At 38.1% G+C, this 18,137-nt stretch overlaps 1 protein-coding gene across 2 annotated transcripts in view; it reads left to right on the top strand.

Moving 5' to 3' along the window:
• The window catches only part of EPS8 (epidermal growth factor receptor pathway substrate 8), a 144,472-nt gene that overhangs the window by 97,440 nt on the left and 28,895 nt on the right, over window positions 1-18,137 (top strand). For both annotated transcript variants that reach the window (XM_009278987.2, XM_009278986.2), the window contains exons 6-15: window positions 1,766-1,927; window positions 2,129-2,278; window positions 4,595-4,677; window positions 6,738-6,874; window positions 8,713-8,786; window positions 9,820-9,946; window positions 10,306-10,394; window positions 13,971-14,045; window positions 14,652-14,800; window positions 17,157-17,340. In XM_009278987.2, the coding sequence (XP_009277262.1) occupies window positions 1,766-1,927; window positions 2,129-2,278; window positions 4,595-4,677; window positions 6,738-6,874; window positions 8,713-8,786; window positions 9,820-9,946; window positions 10,306-10,394; window positions 13,971-14,045; window positions 14,652-14,800; window positions 17,157-17,340 (1,230 nt within the window). The remainder of the gene's footprint in view (window positions 1-1,765; window positions 1,928-2,128; window positions 2,279-4,594; window positions 4,678-6,737; window positions 6,875-8,712; window positions 8,787-9,819; window positions 9,947-10,305; window positions 10,395-13,970; window positions 14,046-14,651; window positions 14,801-17,156; window positions 17,341-18,137) is intronic.

Below are 18,137 nucleotides of genomic sequence, written 5' to 3'. Positions count from 1 at the left end.
GTTGTGTGTAGTTTGGCAAATGGACAGGACTTCTCAATGGGGTATCAATTCAACGTGTTATGCTGCCCTGTCTCTGAACCTGCCTTGTTGCAAGGATGAGGCAGAGCTGAAAAACCCTGTGCTGTTGGTGAGGCACACTGGATGATATTTAAAATGAATACTTTGATCAGTTATAATCAGCAGAGGTGACAGAATATTCAGAAAGAGCTGAGCATTAAGCCCTAAAAGCCCCAGTTAGTCTACTATGTAGTAGTTTAACAAACATATTCTGCCTGCCCAGATTCTTCCCCGGTGTGAAGTGCAAAGTATGTTACTTCCCATCTTAAGCTGCTTTGCAGAATTACTGTATGCTGCGGTCATATTTTATCCAGGACTAGATCTATTTAAAATATTCAGCAAAGTAAGCCTGGGCGCCCATATGTAGCCTGTTAAGCACTTTTGGATGCAATGCCTCATTCTGTAGTCTTTCTTTGGCACAAACTTTCTCCCACTGCTATCAGACCACTATCATGGGTTAAGCCAAGTCTTGCAAATACCATAGATTCTCAGCTCCTTTTTGCTGGGTTTTAAACTAGCTGTAAATTGTGAGATCATATGCAGAAGAGTCTTAATTTCAAGAGCTTCTATCCTATGATCAGCTTGCAAATGAATACTTGTGTTGCTTCTGATGGTCTGTCTGTATTTTTCTTTGGTTTCTTCATAACAGTTTTGGTACTGTACTGGCATAAAAATTAGTACTTGTATTTGGAGTCTAAGCATTCCTGTGTCAGCAGTCAGTAGAGAGTTTGTTTCGCTTCTTTTAAATACTTTGATTATATGCAGCTTGTATCTGCTCTCTTGTCTGTCATAACTAAGTGCTGTTATCCTATAACAGAAGAAAGCACACTTAATTCTTCTTCTTTTTTTCTTTTTTTAAGTTACCTAGAAGATAGATGTGCAAGCATATATTAAAATTGGTTCAGCTTGAATGAGTGTAACCAGGTCTTCAATAAGAATGTGAAACTGGATTTATGCCTGGATAAAATGAAATCATTTTATGGGTTGTCTTGCATGGTTGGCATGTTGAAGGAAAAATTGTCAAAACCATAATGACAGGGAAACTAGTTGAGGTGATGTCTGTGAGGTAGTGTTTAATTTCCAGACCATTAATCAAATCTGAAGAGTATTCCAAGTTGATGGTGAGCAAAAGTAGTTAGTATACTACACTTCTCCTGTGATCCGCATAAAAGAAGCGACTAGCCTGTCCATAAGGTAGCCCAGTCAGATGCAAGCCCATCATGGTTGCCATCAGCGTGCTAGCTGGCAGCTCTGGAAGAGATGAGGACACTCCAGGTCAGGGTGGTGGTGGAGGTATGTTGGCAGGGTGTTTCTGGGAAGCTTCTGCTGATGCTTCCTGGATTCAGCTTGCCAAGAGAGACAGGTTTTCACTCCTCAAGAAAGCTAATTAAATACTCAGGGTTTAATTCTAGCTGTGATACCTGAAAGATGTCAGAATACACCTTGAAGTCTAACCACTAACTTTAGTGAGGAAATGACAGAGGATGACAAACAGTGAGTTACAAAAATCAGTTGACTTAAAATGACATTATGGACTAAACAACCTCTCGTATGGCTTATTGGTGGGATCTGTCATATACAAAGGCACTTTTATTCATGAATAATTTGTATGCTATTTCTTGGCAATTTGAATACTGACACTGCCTAGCAATAGGGAAAATTAATTTTTTTTTTTTTTTTTTTTTTAAATGTACGTCCCATTCACTAGCACTTGACCACCTTCGTTCTGGACCGAAAAGAGGCAATGATTACAGTAGATGATGGAATAAGGAAGCTGAAATTGCTGGATGCCAAAGGCAAAGTGTGGACTCAAGATATGATTCTTCAAGTGGATGACAAAGCTGTCAGTTTGGTGGACTTGGAATCAAAGGTAAGATCTGTGAGTGGCAGTCTCATTTTCAGAGAGAGAAAGAAAAAGAGAACAGGCAGAAAAATGATGTATGTGAGATTTGGTATTTTAATTAGCTTATTATCACTTTCCCTTTTTAACTCGTGCAGCTTTTCTGAGATCAGGACACTGTATAGTAAGGTGGTGTTTTGTGTTTGATTTTTTTTTTCCCTTTTCCGGCAGAATGAACTGGAGAATTTTCCTTTAAGCACAATTCAGCATTGCCAAGCTGTGATGAATGCATGCAATTACAATTCAATTCTTGCATTAGTATGTAAAGAACCAACCCAAAACAAGCCCGATTTGCATCTTTTCCAATGTGATGAGATTAAGGTAAGGTAGTAATGGGCATCTGCTATGATTTATTTGAATAGGGGAAATTTTATGAACTGGCATGTTCAGTGGATAAAATCAAATGGGCTGATTCATAGAAAATAATTCTATTCTTTTAGTCTTATAAATATGCTTTAAGTTTAATGCATTTATGGTATCAACACTACTTATAGAATGTTAGTAAATATAGTGTAGCATGTCTTGCAAGAGAGTAGTCCTGTATGTCAACTGAATCTTTAGTGGATGTGCAAATATGTCGTTACTGTAAATTTTGATTCTTGGGCTCTGTAGCTGTTCATTTACGTTTGCAAATGAGTAAAGCTCTGGAATATGTATATGGTTTACATTCACACTTCTGAAGAAAGTGGTGTAAAATAGTTATTTCAAATTTATCTTATAATCTGCAAAGAACTAATCCGAGCCCTGAGTCGTACTTAGTCTTTCCCCTTTTTCTGCTTTTTTTGTCACTGAACAATTAAACCTTCTCTACATTCCCACCTCTCTGCATCTCTGCTCTGCTGGAGAGATAATGAAAAGGAAATTACTTGCAGGAGGGGCAAAACAAGGAAAGAGATTGTTCATCTCTGATTAAAATATTTCCTTCAAGCATAAATAAATTTTTAATGTATTCTGCAATACTTCTGTATTTCCAGGGTTATAAATTTTAATTTCTGTTAGTTACTCTATATAATTGGTATTTCTTTAAATTCCAATTGATAATTTCATGGGGATTTTTTAATTCCTTTGTAGTAGTTCATATCATTGTCTTAAAACAACAGATTGCTAATCATACTGTGCAACCGTTTTGAAATTGGTATAGTGAGAGTGGTGTGAAGATGACTGGCTAACTGTGTGATTAGTTGCACAGAACTTGCCGTTTCAATGGAAATTGGGATCCTGTGAGAAGTTCAGGTGGCACTATGTTAAATAATGCAGAGATCCTTGTTGAAGTCTGGAGGTCTGAGCTTGGACCCAACTTCCCAAAGTGTAGAGGTGGTCTTTTTTCTTCAGACTTTCATCTTTTGTTGTTCCTCTGTGTACAAATAAAAATGCACAGCACCTAAGGATGACTTGGAAGTCCAGGATTCCCCTTTTCTTCTGAGGTATTGTTTGAGTCTGTGACCATACCCTAGCTTTTGTTCCTTACCCACGAGAGTTGGCTGGGTTTGAAAGGTTAGGTCTTTCTCCCTTGGCTTTTTCCTGCTTTTGATTAGAAGTTACCATGAACCTCAGGAGCCTCTGCAATAAAAAATTAGTCAAAAATCAATAATATTTGAAGCATTCAATATTTTCTAAACAGTTGTTAAATAATAAATATCAAGAGTATGATTAATGGAATTCTTCTGGGTTTAAGTTCCTCAAATCCCCCTAAGTTTTTTCTATTAATTCTTTAACCTTAATGTATCTCTTGTACATATTCTGTAGTGCAATTCATTACAGCTGAGAAGTCCTTTAATCCCCTTGGATCCTAAATTCAACAAAGTCTTCTGGTTTCAGCAGAAGTTACATATTCCTCCCAAAAAGTTCCATACTTCTCTGTTATGAGGGTACTAACAAAGGTGTGGACCTTGTAAAGGGAGCCAGACACTGACAGATTTGGGCTTTGACAACCTGTGTAGGAAGTTAATTTGTCAGCTGAAGACATGTAACAGAGCATTCTAAATCCTATGAGAAGCATGACCTATTTAATGCAAGATCTATTAGAATAATGCCTTAGACATGCATCAAAATTTCACTTGTGGGCCACTGGTGGAGGCAGACTGCAGTTATGAAGGGGCAGGAACCTACAGATTAGGAAATGTGCTGAAAAAATCACCTTTTATTAAATCAAAGAGAAATTGGAGGCTATCGTTATTTCTTAAAGGAAACTGTATTGCTACAAGTTACTTTCCTAATCCTTTATGCTGCTACTATCTATAGTAGTTTTGCTGCTACTATCTATAGTAGATTTTTTTTTATAGTATGTCTTTCCCCTAACATGCTTGAGAAAAACAAAAATGACGAACGTGGAGGGGAAAAAATAGCTTATTCAATAACGATTGACTTGAGATAATTACAGCTGTTCAGACAAATTTGGTATCTAGATGACATACTCATCTGATGATAATGCTTGAGATTGGAACAGTGACAAAAATACTGACTCCCAGACAACAGCGTTGTGTGTTTCTTTGTTCTGTTTATGTGTAAAATATTTTATCCCAGAACTTTTAAATAAATGGGATTTGATAAGGGATTCTGGAATCTGAAGATGCCCTAAAAAAAAGTTCATGAGGAGATACAGCTGATAACTGATGGTTTCTGCTTCTGTCTCTTTAGGCTAGCTTTATTCATGAAGATATTGAAAGTGCAATCAGCGACAGCAAGAGTGGGAAACAAAAGAAGAGGCTTGAAACACTGAGGTAAAAACCTAACTTCTTGGCAGTATATAGATTTACCAAATAGCGTTACAGCATTCAGAAGCTCTCCAAGCCTGCCTGCTGTTTTTTACTCTTTATTGCTAGTTGATAATACACTTCCAAAACCACATGTAGAGGCGTTGCTTTAATAATTTTCTCAGGCTCTCTCAATTTATGGTGTCACTCTTACCTTTCCCGATTCCACCTTAGTGACGGGAACAGCTGACATCAATACCACTTGCCAGAGAATAGCATTGCATGTCTCAGTTTTGCATATGGGTCAAGTAGTTCAGAATTTAAACTGAAAACATAAATGCCCCATAACTCCAAGTAAATAAGATTATGATAAAAGGTTTTGGGATCTAAAGATGTTAAATAAAACAGCAACTGAAGATTGAATAATCTTCCTGCCTGCCTGTTTAGCGATGCTGAAGACTCCTTGTTTCCCTGGTAGTGAAAGCTTCTCTGCCAGTTGGAAGATGTGGGGGAAAAGAGTCTGTTGGGTTCAGAGAAGATTAATACAGAAATGAGAGGTAGCCAACAGAGGCATAGAAACAAGGGCACAAATATATTAGACACTGGATGGTAATGGTGGTAGTTTGTTGAAAAGTTAGTATGTAACTGCGTCCTGATAGTATCTCTCAATAACACTTAGTTTTGTGGTCCAGATAGAGAAGTCTCTGCTGGGCAAAAATCACTACGTAAAAAGGTCACCATTATATGAATGAGTTTATAACAGTCTTAGCTACCTGTTAAATTCTGATGCACAACTCATCAAGTTTTCCTAGAGTAATGGACACTCCTGTAAAAACAAAACAAAAACTGAACTGTGTCTAACTTTATCTGTGGGTTTAAAATTAAATAAGTAGACTTTACTGTTTGTGGGACTGTAACAAACAGGTGTAAGCATAAAGAGGCGATCCAGAAGGACTCAAACACATTGGATGGGCTGGGAAACTAACAAGATTTAATTGGGAAAAGAATGGAGGTCAGTACATCTGGTGGGAAAAATAACCCAAGATATCAGTCTCTGAGGGCTATGAGGCCGAGAGGTCATGAGTGCGTGACAGCTTAGCGCCGGTTACTCGCTGTCGTATCATGTACATGCTGGCATCGGGTCATGGGGAGAGACCCTTCTGCCTGACATTGCGTTATCGAGTTGCTGCAAGGTTATTGACAAGTAGAAGTGTGGGACATGTGGAGAACAGTGCCCAGGAGACTGGAGGAAGGAAAGGTGAAGGAAACATTTTTTTCTTCGGTGTTCAAAGACCAAATAACACTTGACATTTTGTGTTGCTGTTGAATGCCACGAATGAGATGGGATTATAAACAGATGAATTCAAGGTGAAGATCTGGCTTTTAAACAGCGGAGTGGGGAAGCGATGGGATGTGTGCATGACAGGAGTTGTTGGGATTTTTTGTCTGTTGGTATCAAGTTGCAGAATGACTTCAAAGACCTCTTTCCTTATGGTATTTAAAACTAGATTAAGAACTGGAAAATTGCAGGTGGGAGCACTGATACATTTATATCAAGATAGTTTGAACAGGTCACTGATATAAAAAGGAAAATCAGTCTGTAAATTTAATTGGTTTTGTTGGTAGGATTTTTAAGAAACAGGTTGTTGGCAACCTGTCAAATTTGGGGAATAGATACTCAATTATGGTGACTGAAAAGTAACTTCTAATGAAGACTTTCACACAAAATGGAAGTCCAGCCATTGAACTGCATGTGGCGGTAAAAATGCCACCTACTAAACCCAAGGCACTGAATTTACCTGCGTAAACTGGCAGGCCTCTAGACATCATGTTCTGTGGCACTGCTTGGGGATTTCCCATGTGGCCAGGTGACAAAGGTTTGCTAACCACATCATGGAGTGGGTTTCCTACTATGTTTAACATATTTACACATCATGGTCTTGAGTACTGCTTACTTGGCAAGTCCATAGCATGTTCAACAGTAGAAGAGGTCCTTGTAAAGCCTCCTTGTCTTCTCTGCTTAAGCACTAGAAAATAGAACGTTTTTCCTTCAAGTGTCACTTCTGGGCTTTCTTCTCTTCCTCTAGGATGATATCCAAAGCTGACAGCGTCATCCCTCCGCCGCCGCAGGCGCCTGCCCCTGTGCCGCCAGGGACCATCACCCAAGTGGACGTGAGAAGCCGCGTGGCGGCATGGTCCGCATGGGCTGCAGAGCAGGGGGAGTGTGAGTATTTCTGGGAGGCCGCTGCTGCAGCAAGTGCAGTGACAACCAGTTGTTCTAGGCAGTAGGTTTTTGTGATCCTCGGTAATAACAAAAATAATTTGGAAAGACCACTTTCATAAAGATTACAGTAATTGAATCCAGATACGGAAATGGTTGTACGAAGTCACCCCTCTGTCCTCGCTGAGAGCAGACAGGATTATTCTCCCAGTCTAGCTTGAAATGCCCCAAGCCACCATTGCCTGATCTGGGGAATAAGACCTGACTGTCGTAATCTGACTTGTCATTTACTTGTACTTAACTGTTTTTTCCTGAATTTCTCTTCAGAGCTTCGTTTACTTGTGTTTATCTGGATGGGGGTGTGGGCTACTGATTTTAACCTGGGCTTTTTTGTGAACATAATAACATTCACAATAGTGACAGTAATTTATGACAATTACTGTCCTAAATCTAGTAATTTAATGATGCTCTCTTTAGTAACAGGGAGAGCACAGGTCAGATATTTCAGACAATTAAAAAATATAATCACGGATGAAAAGGTGACTGGAGATCAGCATTATTTATTTATTTTGTATTTATCGTTATATTGGCCTGTATGGCTAAACCAGTTTTTTGTTGTTTTGTTTTTTTTTTTTAAAAGCCTGAACTAAGGAATGCTGTAGCATTTCTGATGGGTTTGGATTTTTTTGTTTGTTTGTTTTTTTAAATCTCTAATGGAAACATTCTATTTTGATCAGATTTTCTTGAAAAAAATATTCCTTAGAAACAGTAAAGCTCCTTCTTTAAAACAGGCTGTATTAAAGGAATAATCTTGGTTAAGGTGAGGCCTTTTTTTGGTTTGGGTTTGTTTTTTTTTTTAATAATAGATACTAAAATTTTAGAATTAGAAGTCATTAACCATGGAGTCTTTATCATTTTTGGTTTATTAAACTATATCACTCAACAAAGTACACAACTATGCAAAGAAAACAACTAAAAATATTCAGAGTAATCTCTAACGTTAATGTTTTTGTCTACTAATCTACAGTATTACATCTATCTTGAGTAAAGGCTAGTTTGTTCTTCTGTTTGACTTCTCCTCACTTCAGAAAAGTTTCATTAGTTTGTCAAGTGGTCTGTCTTGCCAGACCACTTGTGGGTCTGAGTTCCTGCAGTTCCTTTTATTCCATTCACGTGGATCTTTTCTAAAATGTGTTTACTAAAATACCACCTGTTAACAAAAGCAATACAGTATTTAGTGCGACTTAAAAATGTAAAGCTTCTAATTTATCAAAATGTTAACCCTTTTTGTTTTCAAATAAAAGTCACTGACCCTGACCGTTGTTATTTGAAATACCTGTTTTATCTCCCATTTCTGTGTTGCCAGACTTGGTCACTCTGCCCAAATTCCTACATCCCTTTTTGCTTATTATCTTTTACATCAAAATTGTCTTTGAAGTCATGGCTACACTCTTCCTTCTTGCTCACTTCTGCTGGAGTAGCTTGCAGCATATTTTGCAAAATGGGATGATTTCTCATTACGTTGTATTTATAATCGACCACTTTCTGCTTTAATTTTTTTAATTAGACCCTGGTACCACACTTCTGTGGTTAACTTCATTTATGCAGCTAAGCTGACTGAAAGCGTACACCTAAGCTTTTTTTTTTTGGTAAGACTTGGCAGGATCAGGCATTAGGGTGCAAGATTTTCAGGTTGTGTGGGGTTCTTGCAAAGTGAATGGTACAAACATTGCCCATGTTTTTCTTACAGCAGTATGATTTCAAGCATAAGCTGTATAGGAAGTGTTGGTTACTAATTTTGCGTATATGGATGTCTTATTCTCTTCTTCCCTTTTCTGCAGTTGAAAAACATAGACAATACCATGATCATGAAGAAACAGCAGAGATGATAGCAGCCAGGATTGACAGAGATGTTGTAAGTGAGAAACTACAAGTGATATTGCTTAATGTCTGTGAAATTTTGCAGCTCTACTTCGTGGGAAGGCTTTTTCCACATGAGAAATTCAGTTCTGGAGGAAGGCTTTCCAGGCAGCCTATGTTTGTGTGGTAGACCTAAAAATGAGTAGGCAATAGTTCTTTTTCTTATTTTTTTTCTTTAAAAAAAAGAAAAAGAAAAAATAAAGTACTGAATGTTGATGCAAAGTTTTCTGCTGTGAAGAGCTAGAAATATAAACACTAATTTTATGTGGTAGGCCAAATTCAGCAAACTATGTAAGGATAAACTTAAATTCCATTAATTTAGTGGGACTTAAGATATGTGCAGTATCTGGAATATGAACATGTGGTCATTTCTGACATTGCCTATAAGCAACAACATTGGGCAGGTCTTATGATGTATGTGATATCAAATATTGCCCCATTCGTCAGTTCTAACTTTCTACTTTTCTACTCTGATGTTGCCCTCAGCAACATCCGAGGGTCTTGAAGAAAACATGTTGGAGCCTGCTGAATTGGTGTATACATGTTTTCCCCAGGGCCTCCTTCATTCTTCTCCACTTGCTCTTTGAAAACAATTCTTCGAAGAGTACTTCTTCTATAAAACTGCATTCTGACATTCAACAAACAGCTTAATACTTTGTACTAAAGGAGATTATGAAGTTACACTGTTTAGGAAAATGCTGTCCTACACAAATAATTAGAATTTATTCATGTGTTGTAAGAGAAAATGTAATGTGTGAATGAACTGTGTAATTCCAATCTGAATTTAATAATCTTGATGCTTATATTTTAAAAAACTTCCAGTGGCCCTAAGTTTTTAAAAATCTAAGATTTAAAATACTTTACAGGTTTGTAAAGCTAAGAATATAATGAATCTAAATAAGCAGTGTTCTAGCATGGACTTTGTTCCGAGGAAGCTGTTGGTGTCTGAGAGTGTAGTCATTTTGACTTCTGGAGTATTTCTGCTATAAGTTCTGTAGAGAAACTGTTACTTTTCTTTTCTCCTATAGCAAATTCTGAACCATATTTTGGATGACATTGAACATTTTGTTACCAAACTTCAAAAAGCTGCTGAAGCATTTGCTGAACTTTCGAAGAGGAAGAAAACTAAGAAAAGTAAAAAGAAAGGGCCTGGAGGTAGGAGTTCTTACTGCACACAATTCTGTTTCTCTAAGGATCATTGAAGCAGCTAGCAAATGTGTCTTTTTGTATTGTTTTTTTCATGAATGTAGTAATTTTCTTTCACTTCGAGCACAAAAGATCCTATGCAGTATAGTCTTAGAGGGAAACCTATGAAAATTATTTGCTTGAAGTCAGTGAGGAGTGAGTAATTAGAGATATGACTGCAGAATGTGCTCACTGTTGTGGTTCTATATTTACAAAATTCTGTAAGTTGGTAAATTTATTATGTATTTATATGTTTACTATACCTGTAATATTTATAGAAATTATGTACCATATAAATGGATATATAAAAATCTCATTTTGTTCACCAGAGGGAGTTCTTACTCTCCGTGCAAAACCACCACCTCCAGATGAATTTGTTGACTGCTTCCAAAAATTCAAGCATGGCTTCAATCTTCTGGTAAGTGATGACTAGTGCGCATGGTGGTGTGAGGCATGCAGTAACAGTGTTTTCCTGGGATAGCTGATGTTAAGTATAACATGGTCTTTGTTTTCCCCGTTGCTACAAATTAATTTGGGTGTCAGTTTTGCTGCATTGGTTTTCCCATGTCTTATTTCACTAGTATGAAATGAAGAACTAAAATTCTGGGGAAAGAAGAAGAGGAGAAGGAAGAATCAGTTACATGACGGATTTGCTTTGTAGTTATTTTTAAGTTGAGTTTTCTTGGATGTTCCTGCTATTCCAGAGGGTGTGGATGCTTTATTGTTGACTCCCCTGAGGGAGCTGCAGAAGGTTATCTTGTCTTTGGGAATGTATTAATCAAGTCTTCTGTCTTCTGTCTAACTTTCCTGGTGCCTTGTTCATGTAGAGAAACGTTGTGGGTCTTAAATGCCCTACTGCTGCCAGCTGTGCAGAAGTGATCATGCCATCCAGGGAATTGTGAGCCTGGGTCTGCGTTGTCTTGGTCTCCACTGCTCTTTCAGAAGGAGCAAACCCACAAGTATCCTCTTCAAGAATGCTGATACAGCTGGAAATGTAATCTTGTTTGGTCCTTGGCTGACACGCAGGAAGATAGCTCAGCTGATACTTGACTGATCTTGGGTGTTCACATTTTCCTTTTCCATCCAAGGTTGAACTGAGACAAGAGCAGAGCTGGCCACCTCTGGCCTAGGTTGGCCTCTGAGCCAGCTTTGGGATGCTGCTCCTCAAGGGCTACACAGTGACTAGATGAGCATATTTCTTTTTCAGCATTGTTGTGTTTCTTCTTTTCCTGGTTCTTTAAAGCCTGTTACTTGGGGAATTTGAGTTTAAATTGTAAAAGAATTTCTAGGAACGTCTGTTGGGATCACAGTTCTGTTGCATGCTTGCCAGCATCACCAGCTGTGGCCTTAATTTGGTTTTATTCAGCTATGCCCATCAGACTCTCTGTGGTTGTTGCCATCATTACAGAGGACCTTTTTGTCCTCAGAACGCTCCAGCCGACAAATTGCTGTCGCTTTATAGGTTCTCAGCAAGAGGCAATGCTAATTCAAGAGCCTTCTCCTGGCATCTCCTCTTCTGTAAGTGCTATTAAAGGAAGGCAGCAAGTGGGACACCTTCAAAGTATTTACTTTCAGATACTGACTGTCCCTTCCAATTGCTGGCGAAGCTATGCCAACGGGGAAAATTGTTCTTGCATTCACTGAGTCCAGTCAACTTTTTCTTCCTCTTGGGGAATGAATTCTGATTGCAGGGCTGTAGGAGATATTTAGAAATGTTAAGAATATGTATTTTTTTAAAACCCTATATTGAATGCTGTGATTCTGACCTTAAAGGATTGCTGGTTTTGGGGGGATGGATGTCGTAGAACATGCTGATACTTCTCAGTAATAGTGTTTGTAATGTTCATTTTTTTCCATTCTTACTTCTTACCGCATTCTGCATTTAAATTAGTTTTTCACCCAAGAACAATGTGTGCATCTTTGAATCTTTATCTTCTGTGCAGGAGAAGAAGCAGTTCTAGTTTTGGTGCTCAGCAGCATCTAGGACCTGGTTTCTAATGTTGCTCTTGAAGAGCTGTGCTGTAACAGTGCTTTACTTCAGCATCGTTGCAGGAGCCACAAAAGCCTGAAATTTCAATTCTTGGTGCTTTATGTCAGACATGGAGAAGTGTATAAAACGAAAAATGTAGTTTAAAAATAAAAGGAGTAGCTAGAAGAATAAAGTCTTTGCCAGTAGAATAGAAACTGTTTTAAAACACCATGCTGGAAGCTCCTAGGAAATGCCTACCATCTGTCAAAAAAAACTTTAGAAAGACCAAAAGAAAGTTGTTATGACTGAAGAACAATGTATAGGAAGTTATTAGAAGTAAAAACATATCCTCCGCCTTTCTTCACTTGGAGGTACACTCTGGAAGGCTAGATGTAAAAGTAGAATGAGGCTAGCCAAAAGCAGTTTGAGGAACAGATGGCAAGATGCAATAAAAACTATTATAACTTTTTAAAACACATTTTGGCATGCTTCTTACTTCTGGAGCCTGCAGGGCCAAGAGGTGATCAGTAAATAAAATAAATCCTCCAAGAAGCTGTATCAGAGAAAGTGTATGATCTTTTTTTATGCATATATTTACTTGGAAAAGCTTGATAGTGGACAATATGTTCATGAAGACCATTTTTATGGGGGGCACAAGAGATTATCTGTTTCAAATTGAAGAACCGGTAATGGGTTAAATAACAGCAAATCAAAATGGCAAGTTACAGGCAGATGAATGGAAGCCCTGTTTGAATGGCCACTGTTCATCCATCTATTCCAAAAACTAAGTCAGCAGACCACACAGTATGGTGTGTAATCTCTCTCAAACTGCCTTTCTTCCAGAGGAAGAGAAGTGGTTAAGGTAATGCTGATAATCTTTAAAGTCATTCCCAGGATCTGAGGGACTACGACAACCAGGTACCCCCGAGGTACCCGCACATGGGATGCAGTTTGTAGGCAGGTATATTAAATCGAGAAAGAAGCAAACATACATCTTGCAAAACAAAATAATGTCTACAAATCCATCAGTTCTTTGATTTTGTTTCTTTGGATTTCCAAAACACATCCAGCAAGGTTGCACACCCTGAAGTTCTTAAAGAAATTGAGCTACTGTGAGGTTGAATGTAGCTTTTTAGATTTTTGTTTGATGAAATAGAAAACAAATTATAGGACTAAAATGCCAGTTCTCAAAGTGCAGTAAATTCAGCAGTGAAGTCCCACACATCCCTCTGCAGAGGCTTTTGCTGTCCAACATATTTACAGGTGTTCTGGCAAATAGGGAGTGTAGAGTCTACAAATGTAGAAATATCTCATGATAGCAGATAAAGTGACAGATGAAATTCAATATTGATAGATATGATAGAGCATGGACAGGTGGGGAAAAGTCTCATATATAAAACAAATCAGAACAAAATGTTGATGTAATATGGATTCCTGTGAGAACATCATCTGTGTTCAATGGTGATCAACCAAGCAAATGTTAAGAACCATGAGGAAAAAAAAAAGAAAATTAACAAATAAAGGGCATCAATATGCCATTATGTTCCCTGGCCTTATTTTGTTCCCAGTGTAGCAAAATTGAGAAGGTACAGGGAGGACAAGAATGCTCGAAGGAATTACTTCAGCTTGGAAAAGACCAAACAGAGGAAGAATGTAATAAATCTGTAAATGGTCATAAGCATCACTGGAAAAAGCGAGTAGAAAAGGATTACTCAGTTCTCATTTGGAAAAGAACTACAGAATACTAATGAAACTAAGAGGCGGCAAATTTCCAAAGGAGATGCTTCTTTACAAAGCGTATAATTCAGTTGTGGAACTTCTTATTTTGCACAATAGGTGCTAAAGATATACATGGGTTCAAAAGCAATTGGATGAATGAGCGCTTGCACTTAGCGGATGTTGCAGACAAAACACTGGGCTTAGGCGGACCTGTGGCCTGACCAGGGACGGCCATTCTTATGTGAAGTATTTATTGTCATAAAAGTTAACCGTTTCTTAAAATGTATCATTTTCCCATTCCTTCAGGCCAAATTAAAGTTCCATATCCAGAATCCTAGTGCAGCTGAACTGGTTCATTTTCTCTTTACCCCACTACATATGGTAAGGTTTTATAATTTTCTCAGTGTTTTCCTTCAGAAATCTTGTATTTATATGCTCTGTAACCTTTTCAAGACTAACAAAATTGAAATACTGTGTCCCTGGACAATTGCTAAGGAGAAATGTGTGTATCTCAGGATGAGGTTCTCTTTAGAAAATAATTTATATCCTTTTCTGCGTATATTCCCATCTATTAAATATATTTATTTAAATCATCTTTAACTTTGTGTGTTACACTTTGCCATTACAATTTTTAATTAGCAATAAAAAATTGAGAAAATGTACATAATGCAGGAGGAGAGTTGAAAGCATAGCCATATGTCTATTTAATGGAAGTATGTGTGGTTTTGATCAGTAGAGCAAAAATAATATTGCCAAAAGTGGGTAAACATATAAAATGGTTGGTGACCAGAAAAGCAGTTCTTCTGCAATAAATGGTTTAGTTAATCTGTAGGACATTAAGACACATTGTTAGCCTCTCAGAGTTTTGGGGGGGCGGTTTGTGAGTAATAAATGTTTCCTAGCAGCACTGTAGATAACTTATATTCACAGTAACTTCCTTACTAACAATGTGAATGTTCTTTGTATTATTTTAATACTTGGATTTAGGTGGTACAGACAACAGGAGGTCCAGAGCTTGCTGGTACAGTACTCAGCCCCCTCTTAACAAAAGATACTGTAGACTTCCTGCGATACACTGTCACCAGTGAGGAAGGACAGTTATGGATGTCGTTGGGTGACACATGGACCAAAGCCAGGTGAGAAAAAGCGTTTGCATATTTTAGAGATGCTCTCTAAACTCAAGTTTATTGACACAATCTTAACCAGGTTATCCACCCCCCAATAAACTCAATATTCATTTGGTAGGCTTTGGACTCTTCAGAACTGTTCTTTGAAGTTTTTGGAAAGGAACTCTTCAGCCTCAGTGGGATTTGGGAGTGGTTTGATTTTAGGGGTCTCAAGGAGGGAGAAAATGCAGACAGAAATTTTTGTTTTGTCCATGGTATCAAGAACCTCTTAACATTACCTCTTACAGTTATTTTTTCTGAATTGCCCCTTGCATGTTTCCAGTTGTTTTTCACCATTATTTTTCCAAACCAGCTATCTGGACTTTGTTAAAAATCAATTTGAAGAAGCTGCAATAAAAAATGACAAAATATTGAAGAACAGGATACGGATTTCTATTTTCAATTTCCAAAAGCTAAAAATTGACAATGTTTTTACTTCTTCAAAAGCATCATAGTGCTATAAAGAAAATGCTTATAATTTTAAAACAATGTTTATTGGCTGAACTATGTTACATGTGCATACCCTACACATTGCACTTAATGGATTCACTGTTATGGTTAGGCTTAGCTAAAAATTAACTGGTTTATGCATTTGTTGTTTTTGAGGTAGGTATATGGTTTGAAATTACTTAGGTAAATAGAACATGCAAAAGAAAAAGCTTAAATTAGCAAAGTGCGTTTTAACTCTGTACTCTATGGTAGATAAGTATATTTGATGATGATGAAGTATGCAATCGCCTGGGCTGGAAATGCATCATGTATTTTGTGTTTATTCATCCTTGGTCTTAGATTTCAAATTGGAACATAAACATCTACCAAGTGGATTTCTTTAATTAGTTATTTGATTGATTAAAAAGTAGTTGAGTGTTTTGCTGGTAAGGAAGGCTGCATGGAAAGTCCTGGAGCATGGAGTGACAAACATCCTCAGAGTAGGGATAGTGACGTACGGGTCTTTCCCTTCCTTGAGCTCACTGCTCCAGGACCAGGAATGTCCAAATTCGTCCTTTGGGCCTATCGTTCAGCCTGCTACTACAAAATCAGCTGGAAACAGGAATTGCAGCTCCTTGCAATTGCCAGAGAGCTTACCCCAGCAAAGCACCATCCGCTTGCCTTTTCCTGCTTCAAGCTCTGCTGGCTTCATAGTAGCTTGTGGTGGGACTGGCAGTAGAAATTGCCTCATAGCGTTGGAGCCCCATGCAGGGAAAATGGATCACTGGATAAAATAATGGGCTTCTTGTCTTGGGAACTACCATCATCATTCGTTTAGTCCATCCTGAAAAAACTTTAATGGAAAGAGAAGTAGCTCATGTTGGGCAGTGAAGAATGAAGCACTTAGAATATAGTTGGTTGACCTGTGTGGATTAGAAATGATGGTCTGATTGATCTCGGTATACAGAGGTGTCGGACAAGAGGTACACTGTGGTGTGGTGTAGCAGGAGAGGTGAATGATGAAACTCAAGGGTTACTGACCTAGCTCAGGCCTGCTAATGGGCTAGTAATTGCTGACTGCTCCTGCAACTTGTGTGACTGGCAGCATTTGTCCCTTAATTTTGAGCTGTGTCAACAATGACACTGTTGAAAGATTGTAATGTACATTCCCGTTTCTGCTTCCACTGTGAAGATACAGTATTTTATATTGTGGGACAGTGTATTATGTATAGTGCAAAGGCAGAGCATGAAAGCGTTTATTTAGGTATTTTGTATTACAATAGGGAATACTAATGGAGCTCTGAAAAGTAATACAGTATTTTTTAAAAGATCAATCTGCACTATAAAACAGTAAATGTGATGATAATTCTTGTCTTGGAGCACGTAGAGTTGTTTTTTTTTGTCAGTAAAAGCTATTGTTTAACTTTTTCTTTTAGGTGTAGCTAGGCCCTCACAACTTCCATGCTTCTTCACACCTGCTTTCAAACTTTCTCATAAAGCAGGCTGTTTCTTAGAAGTCTTTTGTCTGGTGCTTTAACACAAACAGAGCATTGCAATATTTTTCCCCATCTAACAGTTAAAACAAATACTAGATTTGTTTGTGATTGATTCTTCTATTACTCATCCTTTGCTACAAGACAGAAATTTGTTGTGTTTTACCACTGACGAGTCCTTATGGCAGGAGCAGTTTCTTTCTGCAGGGCACAGCAGGGAGCATAGTTGTGGTCAATAAATGTTTTCTGCCAATTTTCTGTTCTAGCACAATTCTGCCTGTATGGTAATCCCAGCCTCTCCTCTATACTAATAGAAATTCTAAAGCATTTCAGTTTTTAAGAAACCTATTAAACCAATATTGGTATGGCCCTTGATACAGGTCTCTAATTTACTTTTCATACAGAGTGGATTGGCCCAAAGACCAGTTTATTCCACCTTATGTCCCCCGTTTCCGAAATGGCTGGGAGCCTCCTTTGCTGAACTTCATGGGAGCTCCGAAGGAGCAAGAACTCAATCATTTGGCTGAGTCTGTGGCAAACGTTGCAGAGCAACAGCGGAAGCAAGAAATGAAAAGACTGTCAGCTGAGGTAGGTTACCTGCGACAGCGTTCTGTAAATTAGCTGAAGGCAACACCAACTGCTTCCTTCATAAAGAAAATATTCTGTGACGTGGCTGGAGTAACCGTGCTCTGACGTCTGCTACATCAGTGCAAGCTCATTGTACTTATATTAAAGTTATACGAAACCAAATACCTGTTCAGCCACCAAAAATGTCATTAGGAAAAATATAAGGCTTTTGCCTGCTGCTCTCCTTGAACTTGGTGCGCCTTCCTGCCTCAGTTGGGAAGACAATCCAAGCCCCTACGGTTCAGTTTGATTCTTGACCTGTGCTTTCAGATCCCATTGATTTTGATCATATATACTTCAGGTAGAATTTGAACCAAAGTGTTCTCAAACGTGCATCCATGCACAGGCACACAGACAAAAAGAAAAAAACCACCACTTTTTAGGGAATTTTGGATTTAAGCTGCTTCTTCACAAATGTGGAATTTAATATTTCTTTCATTAATTTCTTGATACTCTCACTGTATTGCAAGAAAGCATTTAGAGGTGCTATCACAGTAATGCCATGTCAGGTAATTTAGGCCTACTTCTGAAAAACAGCTGCCAATTAGAAGAATTATTGCACAGGGATATTTTCCCATCCTTTTCTCCCAAGAAATGTGATTAATATAGCAAAAAATGGGTTATTCTGTTTAGAGAATGGAAACATGCACCACAGTCTAAAGCCTTCAGAGAAACCAGAGTGCGTTTTCTGACTAACTTTGTTGAGAAAAAAAGGAGCTGGCTATAAAGATTCTACCTCCTACTCTTTTTCAGTAAAG

The sequence above is a fragment of the Aptenodytes forsteri genome, unplaced genomic scaffold (assembly GCF_000699145.1).
Source record: "Aptenodytes forsteri isolate BGI_AS27 unplaced genomic scaffold, ASM69914v1 Scaffold241, whole genome shotgun sequence".
In the NCBI taxonomy this organism is placed as follows: domain Eukaryota; kingdom Metazoa; phylum Chordata; class Aves; order Sphenisciformes; family Spheniscidae; genus Aptenodytes; species Aptenodytes forsteri.
Note: the sequence above shows the minus strand (reverse complement) of the source record. Positions and strands in the feature narration are given on the sequence as shown.